This window comes from Mycetomoellerius zeteki, unplaced genomic scaffold, assembly GCF_001594055.1.
Source record: "Mycetomoellerius zeteki isolate Tzet28-1 unplaced genomic scaffold, Tzet1.0 scaffold168, whole genome shotgun sequence".
Lineage (NCBI taxonomy): Eukaryota > Metazoa > Arthropoda > Insecta > Hymenoptera > Formicidae > Mycetomoellerius > Mycetomoellerius zeteki.
This window is the reverse complement of record NW_017256633.1, coordinates 194,548-217,021: the sequence shown is the minus strand read 5'-3', so window position 1 is coordinate 217,021 and position 22,474 is coordinate 194,548. Positions and strand designations below refer to the sequence as shown.

The 22,474-nt window shown below is 30.9% G+C and overlaps 1 protein-coding gene across 4 annotated transcripts; it reads left to right on the top strand.

The window, feature by feature from the left end:
- The first annotated feature begins 2,434 nt into the window (after positions 1 to 2,434).
- LOC108721389 (proton-coupled amino acid transporter 2) lies at positions 2,435 to 18,313 on the top strand. 4 transcript variants are annotated; one of them, XM_018445924.1, is made up of 11 exons: positions 2,435 to 2,508; positions 11,544 to 11,632; positions 12,774 to 12,893; positions 14,708 to 14,858; positions 15,028 to 15,155; positions 15,592 to 15,676; positions 15,929 to 16,201; positions 16,601 to 16,779; positions 16,886 to 16,918; positions 17,135 to 17,307; positions 17,599 to 18,313. In XM_018445924.1, the coding sequence occupies exons 2-11, from the start codon at positions 11,544 to 11,546 to the stop codon at positions 17,838 to 17,840; spliced, it is 1,473 nt and encodes a 490-aa protein (XP_018301426.1). In that variant the 5' UTR covers positions 2,435 to 2,508; the 3' UTR covers positions 17,841 to 18,313. The 4 variants fall into 4 exon arrangements, with proteins under 4 accessions (XP_018301426.1, XP_018301427.1, XP_018301425.1 ...); XM_018445925.1 differs by lacking the exon at positions 2,435 to 2,508 and adding an exon at positions 7,294 to 7,399; XM_018445923.1 differs by lacking the exon at positions 2,435 to 2,508 and adding an exon at positions 7,417 to 7,544.
- The last annotated feature ends 4,161 nt before the right edge of the window (positions 18,314 to 22,474 follow it).

The window sequence follows — 22,474 nt, the reverse complement described above, 5'->3', positions numbered from 1 at the left end:
CATTAGATTTCAATAACGCGATTAAGCGATAAGATGAATTCGTTGAAATTATTAAATGTATTTGATAAAAACAATTTTAAGAATTTTTTCGAATATTTTTGAAAAATAAAAAATATGAGTACTTTTTAGAGCTAAACCCAGGGAGAAATGACCATCAATTCAATACTTGCTGAATTATTTTTTGTTGAGAAGGTGTTGGTTAAAGGTTTACTCGTTCTATCATGTTATTTATCGAACAGCTCGCGTATCAGCCCTTCAAGGTGAGATCCATGATTGCGAAACGATATTTTGTACTCTTCTCAATAGAGAAACTGTTAGCTGCTGATAAACGGGGAGCCTAAAGCAAATTTACTAATCGCAAGACGGGTATTATTTGAATTGATGAAATCGCAATGATGGCAATAACGCGAAGCTTTGCGATTAACCGATAATATATCTGTGTTTCGCCAGAGATTCGTAGATTTCGCAATGCAGAAGAAATAGCACTTACGCAATTACATATAAGAGAATAAGTCGCCAAAAAGAGATCCATCTGTTCTTGATTAATTCTAATTGTAAGTGTTGTACGATCCTTACGTATATTTTTGCGAAGGAAGCACAATGCTGAATTAATTAATTTAAACGTTTTTTTCGGTTTCTAGACTACCCGAATATTTATAAATTTTCTGATAAAAAACATTAATTAATGAAATATAAAAATGTTATGGAAATATAATGTGTGTTATACAAATTTAAATTTTTTAAGTTTTTAATCAAACTACGTATAAAAGAGGAATTACCATCTCTTTAATTATATTCCGAAACATGTATTTTTATGCGAAATTAAGAAACAAGGCAATTCGATTTCAGCAAAATGATCATTCAATCAAATGATCATTTTGATGAAATTGAAAATGGAAAAAAGTGTGATTTAATTTCTATTCTATTCAACCGTTGTATGGTTTTCGAAAATAACAAGATATTTTAAAAAATAGGAATAAAAAAATTCTTTTCCGGTCATTCAAGTATACATTTGCACATAGGTGCGTGCGTATTCATCATTGCACAATGGTTTAAGGTCAACCTACCTCTATAAAATCGCACGTATGGCCTCGTTTCTGTTTCTAAACAACGTACTACACGAGTCGTTCGTTTTCGTTGGAGTCGAGACGTTTACCGAAGTAACAGATTTGACGCGTGTAAATTTTTCGATATGTCATCCATCGTATACACTTCTTATCTTGTTCCTTTACCACGACTCTTATATCGCTTTCCTGATCGCACGGTTTTAGTTGCGGTTTGTGCATATGCATGCGCGCGAAGGCCTTGGGTGTCTCAAATGCACTTTTACTTTCAAATAAGGAAACAAGAGGAAACCTTCGTGCCGAAGTCGAGGACGTGTGTCAATAGCGAGGTCGGATTTCTATCAAAACTTGTTAGTTATGTTGTTTTAAACTCTCGCGACGTATGTCTTTCGTTATTAAGGAAGTGGAGTTGAGATTTAGATTATTAAATATGCCACGTCATCCGCTGGGTTTAATATTCCCTCCCTGTCGCGATTACGTGCGAATTTTCGGGTCAGAAAACATTCCTTTCCTTTTCTAGATTTATTGGCTTATTATAGTGTCTGCGAAGTTCGACCTTTGGTGCGAAAGCGAGTGCATTGACCGGTATAATATATCAATCTTTGCACGTTGCTGCCGCGTGCTATTGAAGTCATTTATGCTAACAAAATGAATGACAATATCTACGCAAGTTATTTCGGCTTGTTAATCTTTAATTGCAATCACGAGAAAGTGTAAGACGATCACAATCACTTGCAGCGCGACTCTCGTATGTGCTTTGACGACAGTTAATTCTGTCAATTATGATCTTTCTTTGGCCTCGCCAAGGTCATTTTTAACTTGCGACTTATTAAATTTCTTTTCTTAGCGTCCTCCATTCGAGATTACTCCAAATAATCTACTAACATTTAATTTTCTAAATACGCTAGATAATCAAATCACCTATTATTCTATTTAAATGACTATTCGCCATTAAATTTTATCGCTGTGTTACGACATAAGCTTTACTTATGACTTTGCCTTTTTCTTTCGCGGAAAAAAAAATTTTGTTATTTCAATAATGGCCTCGTTAAAATCCACAATCGGTAGATGAGATCCGGTACATTCCTAAGTGAAGTTATGGCCTTCCTCCGGATTGAGGTATTAGATTTTCGGTCCGTGCACTCGATGATGAAACCGACACGGTCTCTGCCTCGGACTGCAACAAGTCCGATGCCAAGAATAAAGGGACACGGCATTTCGGCACCAGCAGCAGCAAACGAATAGTTAGAAGGACGTAGACAGCCTTCGAGTGGTTGTTGCGCCGAGTATTCCTCGACGGTTTCAAACCGACATCGTTTCAGTCGCGTGTAAGCAGCCGATCGTTGAACGTGCGTCGATTGACGGCACCATCCATGGGTTATCAGCATTTGTGTCCTTTTATTATTTGGATATAATCAAACCGAACAGCCGAATCGAAAGAAAGGTACGTACTTATGCTATTAGATTTTGACATACAATGTTTAATTCTTGACAACTCGATTCGTCGCTCCGTTGTTGACTTTCTCTAATCTCTGACACAGACTTTATTTACCGTCGTGCGCGATTTTGAATAGCGAATGATCTCTTTTCGCGCGCACACTTTCTCTTGAAACCGACGAGAATAATTTATTTTCGAGTTTTAAATAATGCAAATGGATCAACATAAAATTTTAACATGTATATTAATGATTGCGTACGAATAAAACAAAATTCTTGATTAAAGAAATAAGCTAATATGAAGATGCGTTTAAATTATCCTATTGTTGTTCATGACAATTAGACTAATATTACTCATTTGCTATTATGATTAAAAAAACAAAATTTTTCAATAATTTAAAAAATATTTTATCAAAATAATGGCAAAGAAACAACACGTATAAAAGATCCGACGCGTGCAAAAGATTTGACAGATGTAAAAAGTACGACACGCGTGATGTCGTAAAATTTTAAGTTTATTAGTTAGCGCGATTGTAAAAGTACACCAAATAATAATGTGTTGCAAAAAAATTGCTGCATTGGCATTGGGAACGATATCATAATTATTAATAATTTTTCTAACAATAGTCCTTATGGAAATAAAAGCAATTAATTGTTCTAAAATAGAAAGCTCAGAACTTTTAAAAGTATACGTAATTTTTATCTTGTTGCAAAGGTATGAAGTTGAAAGACAGACAGAAATGCAGAACTTTCCGCAAAAATTGAAATCAAAATCCAATTTGAAATAAATGCGTAGAATTAAGTGATTTACAGATCTACACTAGACATTTTTATCAATTTTTCTGATTGTGAGTACTGCATGCTTTTAAAATTTTTGATCTTTTTGCTAGATCATCTATAACAAGTATTGTAGATAAATATGCAAGTGCAAAGAAGCTTAAAGTTTTAAGTATCATTTGATAGTTGAACTAATTTGTTCAAGCTTTATTATCTTCTGCGTCTGGGTATACTAGGTGATAAAAGATTAAACTTGAATTACATGTTATCTTAAAAATTTGTGAAATTGTATTATGTAACAGTAAGGATTCATTCTGTTTTGAAGATTGGGTACTTTTGTTTTGTGTTTATAAACTTTGTCAGAAGTATGAATTTTGTTATGAGTAGTGTTGCATTTATTTACTTTTTTATTTATTTATTTTTTTATTTTGCTCGATTCTTAATATTATCGATTTATACTTGAATTTTCTTTTTGAACAGCCAAATGGTAAAGTTTACTTCAATCATGGATGTTGTCATTTCGGTCACCTGGAAATATCCCTGAACATTTACGTTATCGATATGCGACAGTGGCTGCGTTCCGTAACTCACCACTCATACTGCCAGTACTGGCAGTACTGTTAAGCCTGTTCCAAAATTGATCACAGTAAGCTACGATAGCACTGCGATGGAATAATAACATCACAGATTTTCGTATAACAAATCAAACTAACAAAGACTCCTTATAAATCAAAAGAACTAGGAAAGAACATGGGCAATAGGAGTCAAACGCGGAAGACGTTGCGCAAATAATACGACTATAAAGCGTAAAACTTTTTTATTTTTAACCGCGCTAAGACAATTCCTACTGTGGTTACTGCGGCTGGAAAGATGCAGCAGTCACAGTACAAAATAGTGAAAGACAAGGTAATCTATTAGACCTGTTAAAACAATAAGTAATTTTATTAAGCCAAGAAGATGTTCAGAAAGTATTACAAGGTAAAAATGAAATTTTACACTTATTTATGTTGTAAAATACAGTTTAACGTTTTTACGTTAAAATCACTTATTAATTACACCCAGTGCTGAAAGTAACATTCCGTTACTATCATTTCACTGTACACTGGCAGTATATTTGCGAAAATGGAACTCTTGCTTCAGCACACTAAAGTGACTTCATGCTGTCAGTACTGACAGTAGGTTACGGAACGCAGCCATTCATCATGTTGTTTTCATACAAATAAGTTTTACTCAGGCAGCTATTAGCTTTAACTGCAAATACATTCGTTTATTTTTTTTCGGACGTCACATTATTTTTGCTAAAGTTTTGTTAAAATTGTCAAGCGTGCGTCATCAATTTTCTTGTAAGTGCCGAAATTGCATTTAACGACGCACTAGACTTAGTGCCGAAATATAAATACTATTCGATCAGTATAAAACGCAAAGTGAATTTCTCAGAAGACAAATTGATCAATTGCACTTTCAGTGTATTTCGTATATAATTTTAAATACCGGCACGTGCATAATTTCATAAATCCTCGGGAAAAAATGTTATATATATAATGATTAAATTGACATTTTATATACAATTATATATAATAATATATAAAATATATCCATATATATAACGTTTTTCCTGGATCTCTATTCTGTTTCATGAAGTTAAACAGTTTGCTTCTGCGAGGCTCGCTTATATTAATGTAGCAAGAAAATTCACGTGATAGCAATTTGTACTATCGAATGTCTTTTAAAACTTGCACCTACATGTTCTAGGATATATCATGTGCACATCACATGATGCAATTATATATTGCATCATGTAATATGCTTCACTGCACCTTTGTAAATGTTAATACACCTAGAGAAAAAAATATGTTTATCCCGGTAACTTATTTCAAGGATATCAAGTGCAACAATTTAAATTGATAATTGCAGTGAATTGCAGTTATGCATTAAAAAATTTGCAGGAAATAATAAAAGTCAAGAATAGCGGAACCGATTTTTACTGTTGAATGGAAATTTAAATATTCTATTTTTTTCCTGATTCTCTCTCCACTATTATGTATTGCTCATGTTACATAAATTAAATGAACGATACCTTCACCTACTTTAACTGCTAGAGAAGTGCAAGTGAAAGTACGCTTTATTTCTTGCGTGATCGAATTTTTCATAATGATCGACAAGGAATATACTTGTTATGTGAATTATCGCAAAATGATGTTGGCTTATCGTATGATGACATTCCGTTGTGATTGCGGTTTCATATTGTTGCTTGCTCGCGAAGTGCTGAGAGCGATAACTATACACCATTTATGTACATATATATATAATACATACGTATATAGATATATACATATATACCGTGTGTTCCGGAACTCACGCCATATCTCTGAAATACTAGATAAAACCGAAATGAACACCTATTATTCCATATTTGAGACATATATTTATAAAGATATCTAACTCTTCAGAGCAGAAATCGCCAAAATCTGAAATATAGTTACTGATATTATCTGTAAGACCCATTCAATTGATGTTGATTGAAAGGCACTAATTAATTTTAAGGAATCACAAAATAACATAACTCAAAAAGGATGAATACTACCCAGACAACACACAATATTTATAAAATATTTACAAGATTTATTTTAAATATTTTGTAAATATTTTTTTATGGTCTTAGATTGCACAGATCATAAACATTTATTATAAATATTATGAAATATTTATTGTGAATGTTATAGTAAATGCTATGAACATACTTAATGAGACGTTATAATCCAAGTAAAAAATACTTATTAGAAATATTTATTTATATTTATCATAAATTATACTACATAAAATATTTAGAGTCTATATTTTAATAATATTTCGAATAAAGCTTTATGTAAAATTTGTCTAAAATATCTATATAACATTTAAAAAAATGAACATTAATAAATATTTATCATAAACATTCTGTGCTGTCTGGGTAAGTTTGTTTTAATAATATATTAAAATTCAAATTTGCAGATATAACATAAAGAATATAATTGAGCGAGTCTAATAGACTAACCGTCAGCTTTGGAGGATTAAAGATAATTACTTCCTGTAAGCTCCTCGTCTTAAGTCATCTCTATTCTTCTAAGTTATCGGGGGCACTTCAATTTAATTTTAGAGATGTTTATCTTCCGAAAATTGTTTCATTCTTAAAGATTCTCTGAAAGAGCGACGCATCAATTCCTCGCACAATATGTCTTTATAAGCCATTCTAAATAATAATCTAATCACGCTTGATAGTTTAAAACAGATCTCATCTTAATCGCGACTCGAATGTCATGATCATAATTTATAGCGACATCCGATAAAATCTTACGATCGCCACCCAGACAGTATAGAATATTTATGAAAATATTTATTAATATTCATTTTTTGAAATGTTATATAGATATTTCATACATATTTTATATAAAGCTTTATTCGAAATATTATTAAAATATAGACCAAATATTTTATGTAATATATATGATAAATATAAATAAATATTTCTAAAAAGTATTTTTTACTTGGATTATAATGTATTATTAAGTATTTTTACAGCATTTTACTATACATTTACAATAAATATTTCATATTATTTATAATAAATGTTTATGATCTGTGCAATCTAAGAGAGACCACAAAAAATATTTACAAAATATTTAAAATAAATCTTACAAATATTTATAAACATTTTGTAAACATTTTATAAATATTGTGTGCTGTCTGAGCGATATCACTCGGAAGGTACAAAAATTATTCTATAAACTTTTTTCCAAAAAATTTTTTTTAAAGGTAGAAATATTGAATACTTATTGGCATTTCGACGCAATCGCGGCTCGTTTGATAAAAGGTGCACGTGATCGAGAACCAAAAGAGCGCTGGTGAACACTTCTATTTCGGTAATATCGTCGCAGCGGTAACATTGCCAAAAAGTGAATTCGCGTCGGTTAGAGCAGATCAAGCTGCAGTTTCCTCGAGTGAGACACCAAACACGTGCGACAGTAATTTAGGTCGACCGAACTTTAACGATTGCCGTCTATCGTGGGATCTTGAAATTGCAAACGTGATCGTGATTGATTCATCTACAATTAAGTCTAATAATATCGCGAGTGATTCAAAATGTAATTTCTCATCGTGTGGATTATGAAATATAAAAATATTTGATTAATTGAATACTCTCACAACGCTACTCCATCTTTCTCCGATTGAAACAATCTCGTGGGGCTCGTTGAAAAAAGTCCTCTGACAATTACGACAGCAGTTATGGTGATTACATTAAGTTGACTAACTGGATAAGTACGTTGTTAGTATTTGCCATATGATCGTGTGATTAGCTTACAATGAAAAGGTAGAACACAAATTTTCGACGAATGACATATCATCTCCTTTCACTGTATCATTATAATAAAGACGTATGCTCTGTTGCATCACTGATTTAATCATCGTTTTGTTTTCTTGTCACACAACACATCTCTCTCTCTGGATAAAATATATTTATCTAGTTTACTTAACACATATCTTCGTAACTGATTTAAATTTTGATTGATTATTTGCGTATTTGTGAAAATCTCCAATCGAACTTATCTAATCAAATTTTAATTAAAAAGATTTGGAAATGAAGTCATAACGTGGGCTTATCTCGACATATATAATTAACTCTTTTTCTGCAATCATATTTTTACTCCCTCCATTGGCAATCTAGATCTTTTTCGTCCAGCTCACTTCTTTTACTGTTTTAAAGATACTTTCAAAAAATATGGAAAAATTCCAGTAACTTTCCAACATCTTTATTACATTATCAAATAGATATACAAGATACTCTAGGAGGGGGAACGCCCCCCTTCTTTATTTCGAAGAAATTTGAGAATGAAATTTCGCTTGCACTAAAAAAGATCCAAATTGTAGACGGAGAGTTTAAATTTTCAATGTTTATTGTAAAAGTTATTATAAATTTTAATCTTTAAGTAAATAGATGAGATAAAAATTCTATTTTTATAGTTATAGGTTTTTAATAGTATGTACATACAGAATTAAATTTACATTATATTTATATTTTTATGAGATACAGAAATGTAAAAATAATGAATTTTAAGACTTACAATATTTTTTATTTTCCTTTTCAGAACAAGGTTTTTAAGACAATTATGAATGCTGTGATTACTTATTTACGTAATGTGAGCACAATTTTACTCATATATTCGCGTTTTCACATAAGCGCTTAATCAAACAAAAGTAAAGTTTAGAAAAGCGACAAATTAACAGTAATAAAATTAACAGTAATGATCTAATAACTAGTTCAAGTACGTAATATATCTATGATTTGGATTTACCACTGTCATACTTCTAAGAGTTCTAAGAGAGATTAAACGGACTATTAACTTTCTGATTCGAGATATCATATTGCCTTCGCTTCTAAATCGTAAAGTCCATTTGTTCGTGTGCTACAATTGCTCAGTGATAAATTATTTATCACTCCAATGAATCATATATGCATTATGAAAACGCGAAATATAGTATCGATAATTCAATACGATACATTACATTTTGAGGGAAAATATAAAATAAAAAAACGATATGTAAATAGAGATATAGATATGCATTTCTCACATAGATGCATAAAACATATATATAGTCATTACGTATTAAATAAATAAAACAATAGAAATATAAATAAAGATTCGACCTTGCACACACGATCGTACTTTATCTTTGCTGCGTTCAAATCAAATATTTGCAGCGTAAATCGAGTCTGCATTAACTTAATTGTCTTTTATTTACGCCTTCTTAGAATTTGAATTTTTTTCTGACTATAATATTCCATATCTCTAAGCTTGGAAACAGTGGAAAACATCATTTAGCGTAATTATTTGCCGAAAATATCTATGCGCAAACGTCTATTGTAGTTCTATGAGATATTTGGATCCGATTAAAGATCACGATTCATGATCTATTAGTATAACATATTGCATTTGCGAGGGTATTATCTAGCACAGACAAGAATACATCTCCTATGTTTAATTTGTACATTTTACCCCCACGTTTATATATATATATATATATATAATTCATATATTTTTACTCAAACATTTTACAGACTACTTTTACATTCCATCATGACTAATGCTCGTTTCGATGTAAATTAATTTTAATCTCGATTCAACTTACTCTTCATCTTTTTCTAACATTTAGAACTAGTTAGATATTTTAAGCAGATAACATATTTTAAGTAAATAATTATGGTAATCGTTGTTTTTCACTGTTTCCGAGCTAAAATATGGAATATTGTCAGAAACGTGCGTAAATGTTTTTTTCTGTTATGCAGGCTATAAAAAGTATTGGAAATGTTTACATTTCTCTGCACGTGTTTATCTATTTTTGGCGTTATCTATTCTTCTACATTGGCATACTGTCGATGTCATGCGCGCAGCTGCATAAAATAATCTCACTCATTACGTTGTAATTATCCACTATTTATCTACATTGTAAGGTATTTTTGTAAAGTTACAGTTTTAGATTATTATGTATATAAAGATATATCGGTCATCGGCTAGGCTATCGTCTTACGCTAGCAACACGCTGTAAATATCTCGTGTTGTTCCACTTGGGCCGGGTGACAATTCGGCGCTTCCACGTGACGTTGGATTTACTACACGTTGAGTTTACTACATTAAGTATATAATAGCTTCTCGGGTTGTAACCTGAAGGATATCTCGATTAAGATCGTTTATGTTATTAAAGGTAAGTGGCACAGGAAATGATTACGGGCGCGTTTTACATGATAATTAATATGTAAGGTCATCCCTTTTTATTTCGTCTGAAAGAAATGCCACTTGATAGTGATTACACTTTTTACGTTGCAAAGTTCTCTTCATTGGAGGAGCGCCATTCGTTCTTCGCATTTACTACATAACAAAAACTAGATAGCATCGATAAATCTTTTATCTTTCTCAGAAATTCTATTTTTAAATTCCATTATATCTATCAGATAAAGAAAAGTGGAAAATTTGCACCCAATTTGTAGATCAATGATTCATTTCAAACAACAATAAACTTAAACCGATTAAAAGTAACATAACATCAATGTTATAATTTCACACTCAACAATGTAACCGTTACGTACAACATATATACTATATATTTCATTTATATTGAGTGTAAAATTTAAACATTAATGTTGTATTACTTTTAATTGATGTTTACTGGCGTATATTTATTTAATCTCATTAGACAAATCAACCAAAGAATTTATTACAAACAGACTACATTGTTTATTCTTAGCAGTGTATGTGATTTACGAACAAAAATTGTGATTAAAAAGCAAAGCTCAAAATAAGTACTTTGATTATGAGATTGATCAATCCATTTGTATCTGGATGTATCGATTAATCTCATTAAACGATTAACTGAAGAAAAAAGTTAAAGATTCTTATTATTACAGTTAACGATTATAACGATTCACACATATCATATTTATATATATATGGTCACAACTATTGACAAGCTAGATTTATCACGTTTCTTACACGTGTTTGCAAGTGAGCGTTTTTTTTCTTTTTCTTTTTTCTCATTCAATTTTTCAACATTTTATTGATCTCTGACGTAGTATTAAATACTGTGCACGCTATACGGATTAATTAAAAAGCCAATCAGTATACGGAGTCGTGCAAGGCGCGTTCAATTGAACAATACGTTGCTAATAACGGAATAATACCGAAGAAATCACCTTTGATCTATCTCAATTTATCGCAGTCAAGTTTTCAGTGAGAAAAAGAATAATATACGGCAAAAGGATGTAATTCGAGTAAAAATACATACTCGAGCCAACGCTTGATGCCGATGACAGTCCAAGTATTTGGCGCCCGATTGATCACATATATACATACGCGTTTCATTCACCATGTTGTCGTAATATGTCTAGACAGTTGAACAAAGGAATTTTGACGTATCTCTGACGTATTTGTTACGAAAAGTGCGAGTTCGGGGTTTCGGACTTGCGAATAGAGTCGCGCGCGAGAATAGATCCTCGAGGTGCACACTGCTATACGTATACATTATATACTTTAATGTTCCTTTAGATATATATTACTCCGTATGTATAAACATTTAATATATATATATGTATAATATATAATATATTATATATTTTACAAAATATATAACGTGTATACACATAACAGGATATTATACATACATTATACTGTATATGCTTTTCGAACACATTCGAAAATGTGTTTTCACTGTTTTATACCTCTAATTATCTTACAGATGGAAATGAACAACAGTCCGATTTCTGTGATCTCGCCGAAGAAGAGCTCTATTCATGGCGATGAAACAACTTTCAAGCAGCCACTCGGGTAAGTTTATCTTAACGTAAACAATCAAGAGTGCAGAAACTCTATTAAGAGAGTTTCTCTCTCTCTCTCTCTTTCTCTTTCTCTTTTCTGTTTCTCTATTCTTATTAATATATAATCTATTAATATTGTTTCGATCTTAATATTCGATAATAGTCAATTAATCATAAGTTCGTTCTAAAGATGTTTTTATATTAATGAGCTTTATTCAAGGAGAAGCGTTTGTTATCTAATAATCGAAAAGTTGATTACTATAAGACGATGTGACAAACAGTAATTGCATGAAACGCTGTGACGGATAGTAATTGCATGAAGATTATAATCGTAAATGTGTGACACTGCAGCTAATTCTGATTAAACGTGCCACATGTGGAATGTGATTTAATTACTTCGTTCGATCTAACTTAATCACTTACTGAGTTGCATAATTACATGGACAGTCATTAAACGATATTATGATGATTCGATGTCACGCGACTTGTGAAGCGGATTAAAAAAATTTGTTTTTGTGCTATAACTATTGCACATGGATGATCAATTGTTATCTGTTATACTATCACTGAATATTTCTTTTATCTCTAATTTGCTTTTTATAAATATTTGTATTCTTACTAATAGCGATAAAAAAGTATCATAATAATTTATAGCGTATTGAAATAAAATACATTGAAATAAGAACAATACGGAAACAATTAATAAACGTCGAGACAAATCTCTACCTTAAATTTAAGACATGCTATTTCAAGTATCAAATCGTTGCCAAGAATGTCGTATTGTTCCATTGGCACGATCATGTCTATTGAACTCATTAAGAAAATATCTTCCCTATACATTTTTCCATCTGCGTCACTCTTATGTTGTCATTAATGTTAATTATGAACATTTAATCACCTCACTTAAAAATTACAGTATATTCATTATACATATCCGATAATTAATATCATCATATAAGAAAAATCCCGTGAAATATCAATGATGTGGATGTACACAGCGACAATTAGTGTAATTGCAACTCGTTCATCTTGACAATTAAATAGAATTTTTTTAGAACTTAAAAATAGGTCTATTATCTGTGATGATTAACAATTTATTATATCATAACATATATAATCTCCAATTTTTACAAATTCTTTTTTTATTACAGAAATAGTGGAACATATGGAGCATTTCAATCGAAGGATCCCATTCTAGCGATAGAGAAGAGCAGCGATACCACAAAAAATGGAAGTAATGAGCATGGTATCTCTGTGAACCATCCCACCTCGTAAGTTTGATTCGTATTAATATAATGTCATTTATTATTAACGGTTAGTAACTAACTACATAAATATATTTATAATAAAGCGTGTTAGATATTGATAAAGATCGCGATAACGAAAGCAGAAGATCATTTAGTGTATGTCATACACGAGCGATGAAAATGGTATTACACATCTTAAAGGTGAACGCACAGAAGTCGAAGTAAGCAGTAAACAGTAAGCAATAAGACGTAAGACCGCCATCTTTCATATGTATAGATATACTGGCAATGTTAATTACCTATTTCGTACGTCTTACTGCTTACTGCTTACTGCTTGCTTCTACTTCTATGTGTTCACCTTAACAGTAAACGTATCCAGAGAAACAAACAGATATTGCAACATGATAAGATACGACGAAAAAAATGACACGTGGTTGCAAAGTATGTGATTTGAAAAGACGGAAGCGAGTATTTATTATCTCGTTAACCGATTACAGTAGCCCGATAAAATACCTGTACTTCCTGTGGTAATTACCTTTTTCCGGGAAAAATCAGGTTTTGTTGGAATGTGACTTTGTTTTGACATTGACTTGTTACACTTTTCTAGCATTCTCAGCTATGCAAAATACATTTGTAGGTAGGTGCATTGGTATGGTCGAATCGCAAGAGAAAATTCGTCTTTTAACCGTACCTCAAAAAATTGACAGAGACGTCCAAAATAAACATTTTTGCCACAAATGATGCATATAAACGTGTATCAATTTAAATCAATAATAGAATTTAGCTTGTAATTTATCGTCTTATTGTTATTAAGGATCACGAATTATCAAGTTTTTGTGTACCAAAATATAATTTCTTAAATTTATTAATATTCATATGAATTATATCTAAAAATAAATTTTAATTATATATTTTTAAATTATAGTTTCTTTAATAAAAAACTATAAAAATTATATACGTACAATTATTTCATAAATATACATATATAACTGCAAACAGTAAAATTATTCATATTAGCACATTTATGAAAAATATTGATAAATCATAAGAATTTATTAATCACGAATTACAATCATTATATTTTTGGAAAGTTAATTGTTTTTTAATATCTATTTTGATATTTAAACCGAAAGGTAATTTGCTGAAATTCATTCACATAATTAAGTAATATAATAAAAAGATGAATTCTACAAATTAAGTGAGCAAAATTGAACGAAGTTGATTACTGGCAAAATTCAAAGATTTCCGCAATCTGTGTCTTACATGTTTCCTTTTTACAAGGGAAGTTTCACAACTGTCCGGAACCGATTTGATTTTCCATGAAATATGTTGTTAAACACGAAAATCTAAGAGAGACACGTATTTTTTTATACGTGCGCTAACCTATGTTTAAGGGGTGGAACACCGCTTTGAAGAAAAACGATATTTGTATTTCGAGCCGAATACCATCGGAAGTATAAAAGATGGAAAAAAATTTTTTAAACAAAAGTTGTACGAAATAGAAATACCGTTTTTCTTCAAAGGAATGTTTCACGTTTTAAACATGAGTTAGCGCACGTATAAAAAAATACGTGTCTCTCTCTCTTAGATTTTCGTGTTTAACAACATATTTCATGGAGAATCAAATCGGTTTCGGACAGTTGTGAAACTTCCCTTGTTAGTATATTTTAGAATATATATTAAATATTTATACACAGTTTTTGTGATGTATAGCCATAATGTTTATAACGATTGGAATTTCGCTTATGTCCGATAATTCGTCTTGATTTACATAACACATGGCATAGAGTTGCGAATGAATCAATATACACTAACAAAGTGAAATTGGATACCTGCAGATACCTGGAAACGATGATGCATCTATTCAGGGGTAACGTTGGTTCGGGGATCTTTGCATTGGGAGATGCTTTCAAGAACGCTGGATTGCTGCTGGCACCACCGCTGACGATCTTTCTTGGTATCATTTGCGTGCACGCTCAACATGTTCTCGTACGACAAATTAATAATAATAATAATAATAAAAATATTAATAAAATTAATTATTTAAGTAAAATAGGAAATAAATATAATAAGTTAATGATATCTTTTATAAATATTTATGAGTTTACAGAGGCATACTTACTATTATGATACTTACAATACTTAATATTTCTTGCAGATTAAATGCAACGAAGAGGTGACGCGTCGTGTTGGTCATGATACTAACACAACTGGATTCGCCGGAACCGTGGAGATGTGCTTCGCTACTGGTCCTATTAGATTTCGTAAATATTCGACTTTTATGAGGTGCGTGATAGACAAAATAGCGAAGCCAGGGAATCGACTGCGTATCTTGAAACGAGATAAAAATTATAAAAGTTCAGAGCAAAATTCACTAGGTGTGATAACCAATAAAATTATAAATATTTTAGTAAATTTGCTCATTTTTGTAATTTTTATCTTATTTTAAGATATACAATCGACTCCCAGAAAGCAAAATAATCTATTAGGAAATACAAGCTCATGCAAGTCACGTTTTTGTTTCTACTTATACATACTTTTCAGATTTTTTTCATCTGGATTTTTCATCTGGATGCTACTTGCGCCTTCTTTTCAGTTTATCCTTTACGCACTCTTTTATATATAACACAGTTTTTTAATTTAATTATTTTCTATAATTTTTTAATAATCTTTTGTCAAAAGCGCATGTTGTTTATGTTGCTCTCTCGTAATTTTGTTGCAGAAAGTTGGTTAATGTATTTTTGTGTGTCACGCAATTCGGATTCTGCTGCGTTTATTTCGTTTTCATTTCCACAAATATGAAACAGGTAAGGCATTTTCCATTGACTCCATCTTAACTCTTCTTAATTTTAATGTTTCGTTCGCTGTATATCCGTTCTTTTCTGTCGCAAAAATATGAGATTGCCCAAGATTGCTTATGCAGATAACATTATCTTTACCGTATACTTTAAACAATAATCTATTAGGAAACTCAGAAAACTATACTTTTCTAATCTTTATATTTAGCAGTAAATAAAGATTTTAAAAAATATTATAGTCTGTTTTATTTTGCGCGGTAGGTACTGGACGCCCACGGAATTGAAATGGACGTTCATGAGCATATGGCCGTAGTATTGATTCCCATAATGCTTAGCACGTGGATCAGAAATCTCAAGTATCTGGTTCCTGTGTCCTCGATAGCGAATTTCCTAATGATCGCTGGTTTCATCGCCACCATATACATCATGAGCTACGATGTGCCATCCATTCACGAAAGAAGATTCGTCGCAGATTGGAACAATTTACCTCTGTTCTTCGGCACTGTGATATATTCTTTCGAGGGTATTACTTTAGTGAGTAAAATACCTTCGTTTATATAGCTCGTACATAGATAAGAGTAAAAGGAAAAAAATGATTTTTCTGAAGTATCTCAAAATTTAGCTAAATACAGATCTGAAAATTGATATTGTTGGACCACCCAACTATGTAATTATATGTAGAAAACTCAAGCGCGATAAGCAATATTGTAAAAAATTTTAACATATTCTAGCAACTAGTTTGAATGTGCTGCGTTTATATAATACAATTATTTTGATAATCTAATAAAATTATTATTTAGAACTATATTTAGCTGTACTTTTAAATATTTCAGTAAAACCGTCTTTTCCGCCAATTGTAAGAATCGACATTAAACATACTTTCTTGTTGATAATGTGTTAATAATGTATGTTTTATATTCTAATAATGTACAGGTACTGCCATTAAAGAATGAAATGAAGAAACCTAGAAATTTTAATAAACCATTTGGTGTTCTCAATGTCGGTATGGTGATAGTCGGCGCTATGTTTGTCACAATGGGTTTTCTGTCTTATTTGAAATATGGTGATAATGTCGCCGGTTCGGTCACACTCAATCTTGCACCACAGGAAATGTAAGTAAACTAATTACATTTCGTGTGACTATTCTTTGTGACTTATCTTGTGTCAGCTTAATCGTTGACCGACTATATATTGTAACATTTTTTTTTGTATTCAAAGGGTGGACGGAAAAGTCATCTACAATCAATTAAGGTTTATACCTAAACATTTGTTGTGTCCTGTGATAAATATTAGTCAAGATAGCTTCATGATTTCGCGAAAACTTAACACAAATAACGTGTGCGCTTCGTGCATGTTTTAATTATTAATCATAAAGCTTGACTCGTATTTCAGTTTTTTAATTTCTATTTATTAAAGAAGATATAACGGACCGTCTTTGCTCGACTAACAAATTGATTTTCTTTACAGTTTGCCGCAATGCATCAAGATCGCCATCTCTTTGAGCATATTACTTACCTACGCGTTGCAGTTTTACGTCCCGATAGCGATAATGTGGCCTGCCATCGTTAACAGATTTGGTCCATTTAGATGGCCAGTGTTCGCGGAGATCCTTTTCCGTTCCACCATGTGCTGTGTTACATGTAAGTACAAATTAAAGTATTTTATTAAACCATATTATTTAAATCACAAATTTATAACTTATAACATATATTACCTTCTTACTAAACTTGTCTCTCAAAAATTGTAATTTTATATCTTTTTTAAAAGGTATTTTATTGCAAAGATAAATGCATAGAATAAAAAGTTTTGACGTTTATTCAGAGTTATATCTAAAATTATAAATTTATCAATATTATTATTTAGGATGCGAATTTAATACTTTCCAGCTTATATACATTATCATTCACATCTAAAATTGATTGTTTCTCCAGTTATTATGGCAGAGGCAGTACCAAAATTGGGTCTCTTCATATCGCTGGTCGGAGCCGTTAGTAGCACCGCTCTAGCTCTTGTGTTTCCGCCGATGATTGAGATGATCGTCTATTGGCACAACACCAGTCTCGGTTTCTTCACAATCACAAAGGACGTGATCATAATACTAATCGGCGTGTTGGGTTTTATCACTGGAACGTATGAGAGCATGACGTCGATCATCAAATCGTTCAACAATTAAATTAAACGCGTTTCAAACACTCTGTACAAATTATTCTTAATTTATCTCTCGTAAACGCGTACGCGCGCAAGTTTAATGGACCATGACACCTACGGTATTTCCGTGCGCGAATAGTGAAATTCGCGCACTTCAAAATTCTGCATGCTCGTAGATGTCGACGTCTCACGCACCGTCGATATTAGCCATTTTAACGTGACGATAATAATTTATGTGTGATATATCAATAGATTTAGCTTATAAAGTTTAACATAGGTTGCGCGCACCAATGATTGTTAATAGTAATCAGTCAAACAACTCAAGTCCTTTGAGTTTGTCTTGTTTGGCTTGTGCTTTATTTGTGCGTTTAATGAATTCACATGGATTAATTTGGACTTTAATAGAAAGAGTGAAAGCCATAGTGATATAAGTCACTTAATTATGAAATAATTTTTATTAATATGGCTCGATCTGAATAAAACAATAAATAAACGAAAAAGGGCTACGAGCCAGTTATAATGCGAATATGACATTTTTTACATTATAACTGGCTCGTAGCCCTTTTTTGTTTATTTATTACTTAATTATGATTGTGAGAAACGAAAAGTTTTATTAGAGATTTGATCTAATAAATTCCATAAATTAAAAATCCGTGAGGAGAACGAATCGAATGTTAATACTGGATTATGACCTATTTTACTTTTTCTTTCAACATATTTGTTTCGATAGACTAAAAAAGTGACTTACACCATTATGGCTTTTACTTCTTCAATTTATAATAATTCATATAGCACAGCAGGGGTGTGCAACGTTTATATAACATGCAGACAGCCAATAAAGTCAGAAGTGGCCGAAGCTAAGATTCGTTAATCTGTTCTTGAATGTACAAATGAAATGAAATTGCAACTTCCTAAATGTTGAGCGCCTTCATTAAAATTGTCTTCCTCTATCAATGTTTATTTCTATCGATACAAAAAACTTTGATTTTGATTTAACTTAAGCGTTATAATGAATTTGATTGGACGAATTCTAGTGAGTATACAGTAAAACTGTCGTACACAAAGTAACGTAAAGATGTGTTTAATATAAATATAGATTAAAGCGTAAAATCTTCAATACACTTTATTGTATTTATTGTATTGTTTGTATATGATAAAATTTTTCTCACGTAGATATTTTATAATTTGAAGTATTTATATTTCGCTTTTACATTTAAATCAATATAAAACGACAACTTTAATATGCATCCAATCGAACTTGCTATTAAACACAATTGAAAAATATAGACAATAAGAACGTTTCTGATAGGTTGGAATCTGTTATTTTTTGTTGTCTGTGGTTTTCAATTGTATCTAAAATTTTACTCTATATCTTTTTTGGTTCTAATACTTAGAATTAGAAAAAGAGAAAACACGATTTATATTTAGCACAGTTCCTTTGTTGTCTCTTCGTTTTTTAGTCGATTCCCATATACAAATAATATTATATATACACATTTCTGAGACGGTAAATTATTTTTACGCTGACGGCCAACTCTCTTTGCACGCCTCTGTAGCACAGACCTTCAAGGAACGATCTAAAGACGTTTTCAGACGTTCTCTCGAACAAAGTGCTGTGTGAAAATGAATTGAAGTCTGACAATAATGTACAGTACAGTAATCTATATGACGTAAAACAAAAATGTAAATAAAAATACATTGATCCCTTCCGCAATTATATGCAGATCTTGCAGCAGCGATGCAGATAAACAAAAGTAATACTCCACAGTCTCGATTAGTACTCGTTATTTTTTTATATTGAAGAATTCGTTACAATTAACGAATTATAGATACTTGCTTTAATATCTTACAAATAGAACATGGATTGTTAAGTAATGAGACTAGTCGATTGTAGTATCTAATTGAAACGATCATTGTGGATTAAGAAAAAAAATATTCATTTGCTAATAACCGTTAAATTTTCTACAAAAACAGAAATCTTGTTTTAGAAAAATGTTAATTAATTAATATTTACAATAAATAAATTAAAGATCATAAGATCTTACAATTTATAATAAATTAATTCTAAAAGCGGTAAAATTGTATGTACTGCATGTTACTGCAAAGAAAACTGCATGTCTCGAATATAAAGAAATTGTATTATTTTTTAGTCGAAAAAACCAGACAAAAGTATTCGTGACGAGGACATACATTGCCTAAATGGCTTTGTTTGTACATTTGTTTGTTTCAACATTGCAACAGCGGCGTAATTATACGTTATATTTATTTACATTGCCTCAGGGTTAGTTTCATCAACATTATTGAACGTTATTATACTTAATCCTTCGTGAACCAGGTGGGGTGCGTCATATTCCAGCAAGATAAATCTCTATAACTTCTTAAAAAGTATCACGCGCATGTTGCCGGTTTCGTGCAACTGAAGAATACGTTGTTACTAATCTTACTGAATTATAGTATTAATAATTAATGATGAAGTACAGCATAGAGTATGAGATATACCCACATATGTGATCCATGTTTCTATTTGGTTTGCGGAGGGTTAACGTTATCACACATACTTATTTTTTTCTGTATTTGCAATAGATGTAAAGAAAAAAGAGAGAAACAAAAGAGATCGGTTAAACTAATATAGTGAAACTAACTCTCCATAGAAATTGGTATTTTTAAGAGACACAGTATGTGGACAAAAAGAACCAATGGTATATGATATTATAGTCTTACTTTATTGTTAAACTTTTTATATTCGTAGTGATGCTTATGTGATACGAAACATAATGAACTGCAAACACAGTATCTTAAAAAATGAATCATCGACTATGTACAATTTCGATACCTTGTATCAATTGATATAATTAATTTCCCCATACTATTCGGAGGTTCAGCGAGGATCCTTCGTAAATTTCCAAATCCCGTTAATATATATTATATTATACATACATAGTTAATTTATTTTAAATTAACTGTATTGACAAAAAAAAAGAAACAATATTAGTCATTGACATCGCAAAACGTTTCTCATAGGAAAACTCAGATCTCTCTCAATCGAGATTGAAACGATTTTCCATCTCTACGTAAGTAGTACTATCTATAAGCAGTATTAATGAAAGTTGAAACGAGGAAAATACTCATTAACGATAAGATGGTGTAAATATCGATGGACAATATAAGCGATACAATAATATTATCGCGTCTTTACCCCAAAGTACATTGTATTACCAAAGTACAAAACTCACTCAGGGAAATTTATATTAAAAAGTACGTATATGTTTTCTTTCCTTATATATTTAATAGCAGCGTGTAAGATGACCCTCTCAGCTGAGGTTGATGGAAGAGAAAGAGATATCAATAAACATGTGGCACAACGAATTGTCTATTCATGTACCATGTGTTTCCACGTCGAACGATCTCGCAGATCTCTCGTTGTTTTTTTGTGAAAATTGATACAATTATTTTCAACGTAAACGAGTTTCGAAATGATACAGTAACAGTTGCAGAATATTTAAGGAAAGTTTTATAAAACGTAAATTATCGAGCTATTTTTGACAGCAAGATCGTGTTTAAAAGTTGAATTCTGTGTATAATATAGTAAAAAAGATAATTTTTTTAAAGATAATAAAAGCAATTCTTGATTACAATGGTAGGAGCAGATTTAAAATTTTTTATCAATTCAAGTAAGTAGAACATTAATTCGTAACATACATATTTAGGATTATCTCAGAAATATGAAAATATTTATGAAAAATAATAGTGTATCCTCTCTCTCTCTCTCTCTCTCTCTCTCTCTCTCTCTCTCTCTCTCTCCCTTTCATAAAAATTCAAAATCCAAAAATGTCATTTAACTAATCGTAAATAGATTAATTACATTCATTTTTTAAGATCAGATGAGTTGTTTTGTAATGGTTTAGGCTCTCGTAGAGAGTTGTAACTGTAAATTCTATCTTTTTTCTTTAAGTGCCTATTTTTAGATCTTTTATGCATAAATTTCGTTAACAAAAAAAATGACAAAATTGTTATCAAAATTTTGCAATCCAAATCTAAATAACGTTGACTTCTCTTTACTAACTACTACTATCTCAGAATATGAAATCAAAAGCAAAAGCAAATATATAAACAAATTTTTTCAAAATATGTTTAAATGGAAATATTTTAATAAAAGAACACTTACAATCAATAGATCTAATTTGTAAAATATATACACTGAAAACTTTCTTTTTGTTTCGTTAATTAATAAATGACCATGTATTTGAAAATGAATTATGTATAACTAAAAATGAAATAAGCTATGTTTATAACTATGACAATTATCAAATTAATAATATATGCACACATATATATATAAATATGGTTTAATTCCTTTCCGAAATAAAAAGATAGTTTTCGATATACTTTATTAGTCTATTCTATCGATTGTAAATATTATTTTATTGAAAAATATTTCTATTTAAACATATTTTGCAAGACTTTTTATTGCGTGTTCTCGCTTCTGACATCACAATTTCACGTCTACAATAATAGCGATGAATGACCAAAAAAGAGCCATTAAATTTTTGTAAAGTTCTTCGTAACTTCAAATAGAGTACTATAATTCAACTGCTTAATCACGGATTTTGTTTTATATAAAATACATTCGCAATTCTCTCGATTTGTAAATGCAATTTA